Consider the following 12,976-nt stretch of genomic DNA (forward strand, 5'->3'; position numbering starts at 1 on the left):
AACAGCTGAGGTGTTTATAAGAAATTGTTTTACAGTAATAACATGGGAATCACTGCCTATGAGGGACTGGCATATCTTGAAAAAAACCTCCAAAACCCAAACAAGACTCTTACCCAGTGGTATTGCATACGTGATTCATCAGAGCCACATCTAGAGCCTGGATGGCCAGTTCATCAGGTACGGTCAGTCCTTTGTGAAGATGCCACTTTAACATTAGTGCCAGCTCGCTCTCTGGCTGGTTGTTTAACACAAGCCGTATGGCATCTCCCATACTCAGGCGCAGTAACCCATATACACTAGCAAATTTCTTGGCAACTGCAAAACATGTTGATTTCAACTTTTACATAAGCAACATCACAAACTAGCAGTCTGTTCAAGTATCTGCTTATCTCCTCAGTCTTAAAAACTAACGGGTCAGCTTATTCCCTGGATCATTTCCATTGTGTAATCTTGGTAAGTGGGTACCTAACCCTGCTTAGGCCCCTAAGGGACCCAGAGCTTGGCAGATGTGCAGAGCATGCCCCATGCACTAACAACGTTCAGTTCAGCACAAACCTCAGCAGCAATAGTCCATGTCATTATAAAATATCTTAGAAAATATGCTTCCACTGCTGCCCCTTTTATAGAACAGCCTAGCGGATAAATCATTTATTTATTCAGGAAATGGAAAACAGGGTTAAAATTTCCTCCTTAATGTGAGATGATTTTCACTTGTCTCTTCTTTTTCTAACACCCTATTCTAATAATTAAGCTATGGTGTTAGCTGAATTTTCTCCTCCTCCAGTTAAAGGCAGAGGCCTGTGGATTGAAAGAGTCACAGATGAAGATGGAGAGGGAAGAAAGATGGAAATACTGTTCTTTTTTAATCTAGAAGATTGGAAACAGACTGGGGAATGTGGAGTTTTGGGTTCTGGTCCTTGATCATAGGAATATTTATTTCTTCATTTTACATTAGAATATATTGAATGAAACAAATAAGAAACAATTAGAAAATAATCAGAAATAAATACAAGGGGTATAAATAATGTAAGTCTGGATTTTCTAAGTGCCAGTCCAGGTCACTAACTTCTTAAGAAGCTGGGGTAAAATTCAGATGGGCAGCATGTAAGTATCTGACTGTCAGATGAGACCCTAGAGAATGTAACTAAAAGAATCTATACCCAGCAAGAAAAGCAGGAAGACCAATGATATTAATGGTTTATGATTTTTTACTAGCAGTAATGATAGATACAGCTTCAGTCATTAGATAAGGTTTTGCTTTATAGATAATACTGGCTCCTACCTGTAGTCTTTCCAGATTTTGGAGGTCCCACAATTGCAATCTTAATTGGCACAGCTGGTTTAGGTTTTGGCTGACGAATATATTTTATGGGATTCTTCATAAATGTTTCTTTATTTTCTTTACTTGAAAAGAAATAAATATATTGCCGATGGATTACAGGAAAGACTGTGTTTTCATGGTTTTGTTGTGCTTTGATTACATCTCCTTCCCTGAGCTGTAGCATATACAAAATGAGAAGCAGCTGATTAGGTTTGACAAAGCCTCCTCTCCCTTCATCCTACAGAAGTGACTTTATAGGCAGGTAGAGGAGTACCAACTATATTAAAATAAAACATCAAAGCATTCTCAAATTCATGCATATGGACATAATAGTTCATCTAGTGTGAGGAACTTGCATACACAGGCAATTCTTATACAAAAAGACAAAGTAAAATTGAAGATGGAGAGAATATTCACTATTTCCAGTAGGTGGTACCATAACACTTTCTGTCCATCAAGTCAGTGTAGTCAGGTGTAAATTTTTTTTTATTATTATTTTCAAGGAATAAAGAAAATCATTTTATTCCCCTGTGAATTAAAACCATTTAGCTGCTTGACAGGAGAAAATACACTGAGAATACTAAGAATACAAGTACAAATGAAGAAAACAGAAAAGAATATCAATACTTACTTAAGGTGAAGTGTAAAACCACAACAAGGCAAGCCAAAAAAGCTTTTGGTAGACTAGATACACTGCTGGTGAAATCTTGTCAAACACAACACAGCCCACTAGAAAATCTGTAGCGTTGATGGGTCATTGAGATGTAAGAGGAGCACTAATGGCAGAAATGGCCATTGCAGAAATGCTAAATGAATTCCTTGCACTACTGTTCACTATGGAAGAACGTAGTTACGTCCCTGTTGCAGCCCTTCTTGGAGGAACTGCCTTAAAGCATCAATAAAAGATGTTTTAGAGCAAACTGTTGACATCTGTAGAAAATTTGCCCAGACCAGATGACATTCACCTTGCAGTTTTAGAGGGACTCAGAAATGAAATTTTGACTGACTAACGTGTAACCTATTGCTTACGTTCGCCTTTCTTCCACAAAAGAGGAAGGTGCAGAAAGTGACTATTTTTTTAAGACCTCCAGGATGGATCCTGGCAAACATAGTCCAGTAAATATGACCCTGTATCGAGCAAATTGAAAGATACTAAGGAAAAAACTAGTTACAAGCATACATAAGAAATAACAGGGAAGAGCCAACACTCAGCTTCTTGTAGAGGGAAATCACACCTCACAAATCTATTAGTATTCTTTGAAGGAGTCAGTAAATACATGGATTTGTTGATTTGGTTGTTACAGTAAGAGATGGGACTGTTTAACTGCATGGCATTACCTGCCAGACCATTCCCTGATTCTTAGGTTCCTGTTCCTGCATCGAGTCATTGCAGGGTGCTTGCCCTCAATTTATAAGATGTCAGGAGTCTGTTCTACTGTATATCTGCTCCCATTCCTCCCTCAGCTCATCCTTTTTATTCTCTGCTTATCTAATCAGTTGCATAACTACTTTCCTCACCCCCAAATTTAATCTAAAAGTAATTGTCATATACTCTATCTGCCTTTCTATTAAAAAAACCCTCTGGTCCTTAATCAATGTCATCATTTCCATTATATCCTAAAATACTCTCAAAATGATCTATTTCCCTTTCATTACTGTCAGCATGTACATTTCCACTATCAGCACACCACTCTGATTTTATATAATAGCTTTCTATGACTTCTTTCTTCTAACTGAACTGTACTTCTTGGTTAGTAAAATACAGCATAAATGAATGAACTGGAGAAATGAGAAGACAAAAATGTAGTGAAATCTAGTAGAACAAAGTGCAAGGTCTAGCATGGAGGGAGTAATAAGAATTCAACATAAAAGCTGGGATTCAATTATTGGAAATGACAGAAGAGAAGAAGTATCTACTTCTATTAATATGCCCCTAGATTATTAGCTGCCAATTTGATGCAGCCATGAAAAAAGGCAATTCTGATCCTAAAACATTTTAAGTATTTTGATTATCTAAATCCATAGTAAGAGTTGATCTGTATACAATGCTGATTGCCAAGGTTAAAGAAAGGTAAATGTCATCTGGAACAGGTGAAGATCCAACATGATGACTATACAAAAGGGAATAAAATTACTTGATTAATTAGCATAGTGAAATGAAGGCCGAAGTACGTTTCTTTCAGGAACTTCCTCCTTTCTGTATCTTGTTCACTGGGGTTTTTTTAATCAATTCTCCTTTTTTATTTCTGATTTACTCACAATCCAACTTGCTTTTATTTCTAGCATTAAAACCAAAAAAATTACCCACTAATGTTTCACTTGCCACTATAAAACTTTATCAGCACACTTTTGGGGATAGACATGAATACTTTCTGACCTCAACTACCAAGATCTTTAGTAAAGTACTATGGAATTAGTTTTGTTACTCTTCAAAATTTGTAAATTTTGACAATAAAGAATTATTGCTGATGTATTACATGCATTTAAAATTTGTTGGTTTACTTTTCTGCCACTGCTAGGGCTGGTGGCCACCTGTGTGGCTTCTTACAAGTTCAAACACCAAATCCTTTTAGGTTTTTTTCATTGCTTCTGGAAGGCTTTAAGATCTTCTCCATTGTCCTGTGTTTTGTTTATCATTAGAAATTAAGCATTTCTTTATGATTCAGTGTCACCTTTCATTGTGTTGCCAATGCTAATGTAACAGATGTTACTGAATGCCTCTCAGCCTCAATTTAGCTGCAACACTGAAAAGACACTGAAAAAACACATTTTATTATCAACGCTTGCTGTATTTTGTGTGTATTCAATGGTGTAATTTTAATTCAGTAATGTAGTTTTCATTAAATATTTCTGGTATTAGTTTCTACTGTCTGATAATTTTTTTAATATGAAATACATTTTTAAAAAGTATTACTTCTTGAAAATATTCTTTAGCTATCTAAGAACATTACCTTGATTGGATCCCACTGGCCAAAAGAACTCAGAAATTTATATGAGAAAGCTAGCATCTTATTTGCAAGTGGCAAACTTATTGGGTAACATTTCTCAAAAAGGCTTCCACGATTTTCCAGTAAAGAATTCAGCTTGCTATATATTTGGTAGCGTACAATGTGAGGCTTCCGTCCTCCATTGATCTTGATTTGTGGTATTAACAATTTTTCAAATTCTTCCTGGTTAATGAAAACATAATGAAACATTAGAACCATAAACACAAACACATTTTTAATAATGACTGACAGCAAGATTTTCTGTGAACTATCAAGGACTTCTTGAGCATGTTCTCAGTCACCGTAAATCAGAAAAATTTGATTTGAGATGAGAATTGGTCTTCCTGCCCATTGAAGTTTAAATTACCCAGCCTACATTAAGTATCACACTATTAAGGAAAAAAAAAAAAAAAAGACAATCTGACAATCAAGCTTGAGAAGTATCTTTGTATCTTTTTTAAAAAAAACACCCATATATCATTCTTTCCCTACTCCAAGCAATTCAGGATAGCTTATTTAGCTACTTTATGAAAATAGTGTTCTTCTCTGGTGATTTATTGCTCTCCAGCTTATTCAACGAAAATATAAAACCAACCCATTTTCTACAGATTTTTTTTCTAGAAACTTAACACTTTTACAAGTGCTAATGTGTTTTAATGTCATAATTTATTTTTCAATAAAAGACCAACATTCTACAATGTCAATGAGAACCAACAATTAAAGAATCAGAGAACAATAAAGAAAAGTCTTGAATAATGAATCAGAAATAGTAAGTTGATTAAGGCATAAATGTTTTTGGAATTAAAAAAATAAAGGGAAAAATACTGAGTAAGCTGTAACTAGGGGACATCAGTAGTATCTAGTCCCAATATGTAATTCTATTATATGATACTACTTCTGTACAATTCCTCAATTTCTATATAATATCTATATAGATCCACAGTCTCGTATCTTTCCACTTACTGTCATAAGCAGAACTCAATATAATAACAAAATTCTAAAACAGTAGTCAGCTCTCTTAATTGCCCGTACCTTTTCTGATCAAATTTTTCATCAGTCTACTCACGCAACAAAAGATAAGCTCCCAAATGACAGAGAGTAAAATGCTCCAAGAACTATGCATAGTATTCCACTGGCTTTAACTTGAAACATTGTATTGTTTATGTAAAGAGCTAAGGCTGCTACTGGGGTTTCTTGTTCATGGTGTGTCCTGGGCCTTACCCTAAATTCTTTCCAGTTCTATTTCACAAATTCAGTTTATATTCAGAAAGGCGAAATTAGCTACAAGCTACATTCAGAACCCCTAAAATTATTTTTGTGATTATCATTGGGATACATGATTATATGCAATTAATAGTTCAATAAAATCATGATTTTACAGTCACTTTTGGAAGTTGAATGTACTTTCAATTCACCTTCTTCCAAAATTAATGGAAGGGTGGATCTCTGAGCACAAAACATTAATATTTTCCACACAGCTTATGGTTCCTTGTAGCACAAAGAATGTTAGGAGTTTATTCTTGATTCGTCTGAAATTTAATCCATCAACTATTAAAATAAAGTGAACCCTGAGTCAGTCACACTTATGGTGTTGGTAAAGGTTGGATTCATTTTGCAGATCTTACATCCATGTGTTGGCTGATCTATTCTGTAAACTTTCTCTCTGGTCATTGGGTAGAGTTTCTTCTAAAATATGGTAAATTTCCTCCTGAAGTAAGATACTTATTATATAGTAAACAAATGGCACCAATCTACTTACTGCCTTCATATGTGAGCATTAAGGTTGCAGATACCTAAAGTTAGGTGAGGTTACCTCAACATAGGTAGTTGTGCTGTTTTCAATAAAATTATTTTACTAAGAACTGTATTTTTAAAAAATCAGAGATGTCTAATAAGAACTCTGCCTTAAAAATTATTTCAAAATACTGTTTATATATTTATGACTCTCTAGTTTGGTTGCCTGCATCAACTGACCTATCAAAAAGGAAGTGAGGACCCCAAGACTGGGTAGGTCTACCCAAAATTTTCCTTTGTTTTTTCCTCACAATATTAGTCTTATGAATTATATATTTTTAAAAGTATTTACCTTCTCACTACAGTATTCATCTTGCTTACGTACTTACATCATGAGTACAGCAGCACAGCTGTTTGAGCACTGTAACTTTTAAATTTGACAAAACTGAAAACTCTTCTTGCATCATGTGATCATATAATTTAACAAAATAAGCAGTGGAGTAGGTACCTGTACTCCTTGTAAACCATCTATTTCTGAATCAAACTTCTCTGTAATTTCATTTTGTATGCGGTCAACAGCATCAATCTCCTGTTCTTCTTCAGGCTCTTCTTCTTCTTCTTCTTCTAAAAACTCTTCTGTAAGTATAGCTTCAACATCTTCATTTTCATTCTCATCTGCCTCCTCAGAATGCTCTTTATTTGCTAAAGCCTATAAAGGTAAATTATTTTGTATTTTCATGTCTATGATACAGATGTTTTGAAGGAACATATGGTCTTCTTGTCTCTTTTTTGATTGGAAAAATCATTAATTCAACAAAACCTCATTACGATAAAGGGTATCCTTTATCGTAAGCAAAAATCTAGTACATTTTAGAATTGTATTTCAGAAGAAGATACAGAGGTATTGTGTAGTGCATACAGTGAAGCAGTGAAGCATTGTACCAGTTCCAAGACTGCTTAAAAACCAAAGCGCTACATGGCAGTTTTGATAAGAGGAGTATTTTTTTCATACATGGTATTGTAGTTTGGCATGACTTTGTTATAAACAAGCATGTTAGCTGAAAGTGTTGTTGACAGAATTTCATGAGCAGTCAAGTAGTACATTAATGCATTTATAAATATACTGTGTAATTGAGTTTGGGCAGAAATCCTGGTACAGTCCTATTCTGGATTAACCATGGATTCGACAGAGTACTTGAAACACATGCCTAATTGCAATTAGTGGGGCTACTCTTATGCTTACAAATTAGATACATTAAACACATTTGTAAGTATTTTGCTGAATTGAAGAACATATTGAGAATTCTTTAAAAATTGGTTTTATTGTTCATGAATCAATAGTTTCTAAACCAATTTAAATATCATGTCAAATTATTTTTGAAAATAAAGTTTCTGATTGTCTATCACATTTTTACTATTCTACATTGCCCTGAAAACTCTGCAACTAAAAGCTCTAGAAATTTCTAAGATATGACTGCAAACACTTCTCTTTAAAATCTTTCTCACTGGCTTGTTTTCTTACCTTCTGTTTCTTTTGGTTTTGTTCTGCTAAAAGTTCTTCCCTTCTTCTAGCAATCCTCTTATCCTGTTAGTGAAAAAAAGATGTAAGATGACAATGATATTTGCTAATAAAAGCTTTTCCTTGAGAATTGGTAATGTGATTTAGAATTAATGTTGTTCTTTCCACCTTGAAACTCTGTTTCATGTTGCTTCTAATGTTAAAAATACTATCTTGGCAGCTTGATATTTTGCAGACCAGATGTACCTCTGTATAGGTGAACATGTAACTAAATTTTAGTAAAACCAATTTGTCAACTGCTGAGGCTGGGGTGGGGGAGAGGTGTGTGTAAGACTGTGATTCTGATCACACTGAAAATATAATATTGTTATTGGTAAACTACAGAGTTTCTAAGCTTATAGGTGGTTTATGCCATTAGGCAAAGGGGTGACTGAACATACTATTAAATGTGTGCTGTTCTCTATGGCTGTTTAGAACTGCACAATTTTTACCGTGTTACAAGCATTTGAAATGTAGTCCCCCATACATACTTAGCGGATACATGTCGAACACTTGATGGTTAAATCCTAGCTCTGAAGTAATATACTTAAGGCCAGTGGGATTGATGGGAATTCAACCTGTTACTGCTGTTCTTGCACACTGTGATGCTGTTGCCTGGACTGAGATCAGGAAAACTAAGTATGTCAACATGCAGGCAATAGTATAATTTCAGAAATCCATGTTAACTCCAAGTGAAGTGGTCTGGATACCTGAGCATTCTAAGCAGAGCAGCAAGAAACTCTGCAAAGAGTAATTTGCTCTACTCTTTTGACTAAACTCTGGTGTTCCTGAACGACAAGGCACTGCAGCTGTACTCATTGCTCTCGGTGTCTTGTTGCCAGCTTCTTACAGTGGAGAAGGAAGCTCTAGGGTAGCATTCAACTGGTCTGTCTGCTCTGCCTGGACTCTCTGTATGCCCTCCAGCTTTAGGAACAAAGGAAGGGTTAACAGTACACTCAGCAATGCTGCATTGGCACAGCACCATCCAACTTGCTCACCTACTGGATGCTATGGAAGAGTACTCCATGTGTAACTAAAAACTACACTGCAATATGCAGGAGCAAAAGTATCAAATTACTGTTACTCAGGAAATCCTGATTCTGATCTTTCATTACTTCTTAATGCCTTTACCAGTTTGTATCACTGTTTTGTGTATGTGTTTTAAATAAGAACCTGCTCTTTTCCTTTGTCATCAGGAGCCATATTGATGCCTACACTGTTCATTACAAGTTTGGACCCTAGAATCTGTAGCACAGGTATTTGCCACTTGAATTATCAGTGATTCCTTACATGGTGAGCTTAGTACAGCAATGTAGGCTGCTCACTAAAATGCACCTTTTCCAACAAGATTTACAACTTGCATCAGGAAAGATTAAATAGAAAAATATTTTAACTCTCATAGATTATGTGCATTCTCAGAGCCAACCTCTGGCACAAGCTGTTCAGAAAACTTATTGGTATTATATGAGCCCTGTCCCAGATTCCGTTGTACTAATGTCCTTTGAGTCAGCTGCTCTGTAGTACCTTATGCTCAGACCTTTTCTGATAGTACATATGAAGTACTTTATCTTGCTTTTATAGAAAGTTAGGAACCCTGAATATATTGCACGTACTGATTGTAAACATCTGCACAGAGGTTTTAGGTTACTTCAAGTAGCTTGAAACTTTTTCAGTAGTAGTCACAGCTTTGTTCAAATGAGAGACTCTGCAGGTGTAACAGCACTGAGAATGTAGCTTAGTGCTATTATATTTCTGTGCAGGGTATCATAGCTGGAAACACAGACACATACACCATATACAGTACCTGTGAAGTCAGCCTATGGAAGATACAGATCAGCTCAACAGCACATGCTCAGGGAATCTGGGATGCAACAACAGTACAGTGTGTGAGCTGGGTATTTGATTTTTTATGGCCGTATTCACTATTTCCATCTAGTTGTTCAGGACTTCCCAGATGTCTGGCATCATCAGCTGCTTTTCTTGGGCTGCACGAATTAGTTGCACAGAGGAATGGAGTCCTAAATTCTTTGTAGTTCCTATAGTAAATCTAGGAATGCTGTGAATGTGTGGAGCTGCGTCTTGTGGCTCCCCTATCTGTTTCTCTGTGAGCTCTTCACTGCTTTGGGAGTTTTAGAATCTGTGTTCATACCTGTGCCGCTGAAATTACAAAAAAAGGAGAAAGGACTGAAAACTTACCCTTATTTTTGCTTTCAGGTCTTTCAGTTTCATTCTATTTTCCATTTTTTTATATTGTCTTTCTTTCCATTTTTTCAGACGTGGAGGAAAAAGACGGTCAAAAACATCACTTTCTTCTACTTGAATATGAACTGCAATATCAGGACAGAGTCCTCGTTCTGACAAATACTGGGCTTCATCTGAAGTACGAGGGAAACCGTCTAGTATAAAACCTGTGGACCTAATTGGAAAATAAGATATTTATCATTACACAATGTACTTTAAAGTGCAACACAGTGAAAATGCAATTAATTTGAATAACACTTTAAACTCCCTTGTTAAATATGTTGCAAGAGTAAACATAAGAATACTTTCAGGTATTATCTTTTGACAATGTAAAACTGATACTTTACTATACGATTTTAATTGGTATACTAACAAATTTATTTCTTCTGAGGTTTTAATGTGCAGAGATTAATTACTTAAGAAGAACTTCAAAGAACCAAAATGAATTGTGTTCTCAGTATTGCTTGTGTGACTCTAAAAACAGTACTTCTCAGGCACTGCTCTCAAAAAAATAGAAGGTGCCCCAAACATTATGTTGGTAACATCTGGCGCAGAAAGCTTGTCGCCTGAAAATGTATTTTTCAGAAATGCCTGACAATTTCTTCTGTAGTACAGGATTTTGCCACATAGATATCTTGTAGTATAGACAATTTTGCCACTCAGCATGACCTACACCTCCCTTCCTGCAGATATTAAAACCAGGTCAGATATGTCTGGAAGCTCTACGGCTTGTTGGGGCTCTTACAATCTCAATCAGATGACTAGTTCTGTAAAGCTAAATGTTGTGTTAATAAGAGGTTAATATGTCTCTTTATTACTTTAGACCTTGGTAGGATACATTGTGAAACTGCAGAAAACGAAAGAATCTACAAGGAGTTGGAGTGGATGGAAGAACAGGTGGTCCTGGATGCTGTAGGAAAAAGTTGGGGCAGGATATTGATCGTGATGAAGGTTCTTATCTGCTATACAGACCCTGATGAAACTGCATTTATATAATCTAGTATCACACCATGATGTGTAAGGCAGGGCAATTTTTTGTCTTGGTGCGTTCTTTTTCCTAAAACTGATCTCCCTCTTTTTACACCATTAAAAGAATGTTGTCCCCTATCTGTGGGCTGGCAGGACAAAAGTTTATTTGAGGATGTCGTTTATTCTTTTTAAGGCATTTCTCATACTGTTAGGAATAGAACCCTAATGATCAAGCTGCCAGCAGCTATGATCTAGATGGAAATGGATGGAAGAGATAGGACAGGGAAAAAGGGATTTTCCCTGCTGAAATTACATCCTAAAAACCCAGTCTGCTTTCTAGAAGTCGACAATCTTATTTATTTATGCAACAATAATCCACATTATCACAGTGTTATGGATGTACTTTCTGATATGAAAGGAAGTCTATCAGGGCTACCTCACTGGAGTACAGATTGTGAAGAATGAATAAGGTAACCTGATTCTGTGTCATTTTGGAGACCATTGATACTTTGTCTTTGCTTTCCACACAATATTTACAATATATGGAAACCAATAGTTACAGCTGGATTCCAGCTCTTCCTGTTTATTAATTACATGGAAATATAAAAGGTTTATTTACATATCTATCCCATAAGCCCACAAAAACTACCTGGCTATTCAGGAGATTTATTCCAACTCAAGTGGGCTAAGTACTTTTGTCCAGTCCTGTGTAGAGCGCATAAGACATTTTATTACACTCAAAATGTCAATCAAAATGGAGCAACAAAACTGAGAGGTAGGTCATGATTCATAAGAAGTACAAGAGCATTGAAATAATCTCTGAAATAGTTATTTGTAATTATGGACACAATGGAACATCTGCTACCTAAGATTAATTAAAGAAAGAGAGAATCTAATTACAGTTACCGGAATGGCTCCTTCCTCCACCAGTCAAGAACAATGTTATCAAGGACTTCAGGAGGCAATGCCTCATTATCCATTAGATTTGCTTTGATTGCCTCTTCCTCATCAGTTAACTCCACTTCCTTTATATAAAGAAAATCCACAAAAAAATGAAAAAAAAACAACCAAAAATCCAAACCCAAAACATTAGGAAAGAAAGATCTACTTGACACATTTACTGTTTTTTGGCTAAGTAAGGTACTGTCTTTGTTTGATTTAAACCAGCAGAAACAATCTCGTTTGCCACATTTCACTGTACTACGTTCTACATTTTGGGATATTTTCCATGTGCTTGAAGTTGGGTAATTCCCTAAAGTTGGGGCAATTGCTGCTGTATGAGTTATAATGGAACTTAAACCAAGCACAATCATTAAGTATTTAATTATACGTACAGTTAATTCCGAGAAATAGAAACTGAAATGATCCTAATTAGTTTCACCTAATTGCCTACAAGAAGTTTCCCACTTAATTATACATGTTCTCGTGCTGAAGACTATCTGCACTACATCAGAATGTTTTTCACTTTTTAAAGGCAACTTTTATCTTTTGATGCAATCCAAAGAAAGATGTCAAAGAAAGATATGTAAAGGTTACTGGGTATGGGCACATGACCAGAAATCAGACAGATAGCATTGTTCTACAAAGCAGTAGTAGTATTAGTGACTAGTCAAATGCAGAACATTCAGATACCAAATTTAGCTGATAAGTTCTTGTGAAAAAACTTTTTTCAGAATGTGTAACACTGTGATATTGATATGGCTGAGGATGCACTTCTCATACAATGGCTTCCTGACACAAACTGCTGTAAAAAGAATGAAAAGAGAGTATAGATTGGTGGTTCTGTATTAGTTTACACTAGTCGCAGTATCAAGATATGTGTTTTTACAAGTATACTGGATAAAATACAACATTAGAAGTCAAAAAATACCACTGTTCTTGGCCTGCTGACCATGTTACTTTTTCATGGTAATATTCACAGAAGAAAATACTATTTTCTAGTTAGTTGATGTTTTTTTTTTTAACTGAAAACAGAATGGCTAAGTTCGTAAGATAAATGTATCTGGTATCCTTCAAAGAGTTCAATACTCTTTCTGCCATACCTTATAAAGGCCTCATTTGTCAAAATTCATCTATATTTGTCTAAGAAGACTAGATATACACTACCAAAAGAGTGTGTTTTTTAAATGTCAGTGGCCATCAAACATGCACCTAAGCTGTATCCAA

The 12,976-nt window shown here is 35.6% G+C and overlaps 1 protein-coding gene across 1 annotated transcript in view; it reads right to left on the reverse strand.

The window, feature by feature from the left end:
• Positions 1 to 12,976, reverse strand: part of AK9 (adenylate kinase 9) — a 76,607-nt gene that overhangs the window by 9,925 nt on the left and 53,706 nt on the right. Inside the window, exons 22-28 of the mRNA XM_037393002.1 lie at positions 11,717 to 11,835; positions 9,797 to 10,016; positions 7,549 to 7,627; positions 6,551 to 6,735; positions 4,273 to 4,491; positions 1,283 to 1,496; positions 114 to 315 (exon numbers count right to left, since the gene is read on the reverse strand). Of these exons, the coding sequence (XP_037248899.1) occupies positions 114 to 315; positions 1,283 to 1,496; positions 4,273 to 4,491; positions 6,551 to 6,735; positions 7,549 to 7,627; positions 9,797 to 10,016; positions 11,717 to 11,835 (1,238 nt within the window). The remainder of the gene's footprint in view (positions 1 to 113; positions 316 to 1,282; positions 1,497 to 4,272; positions 4,492 to 6,550; positions 6,736 to 7,548; positions 7,628 to 9,796; positions 10,017 to 11,716; positions 11,836 to 12,976) is intronic.

Source organism: Falco rusticolus, chromosome 6, assembly GCF_015220075.1.
Source record: "Falco rusticolus isolate bFalRus1 chromosome 6, bFalRus1.pri, whole genome shotgun sequence".
NCBI classification, from domain to species: domain Eukaryota; kingdom Metazoa; phylum Chordata; class Aves; order Falconiformes; family Falconidae; genus Falco; species Falco rusticolus.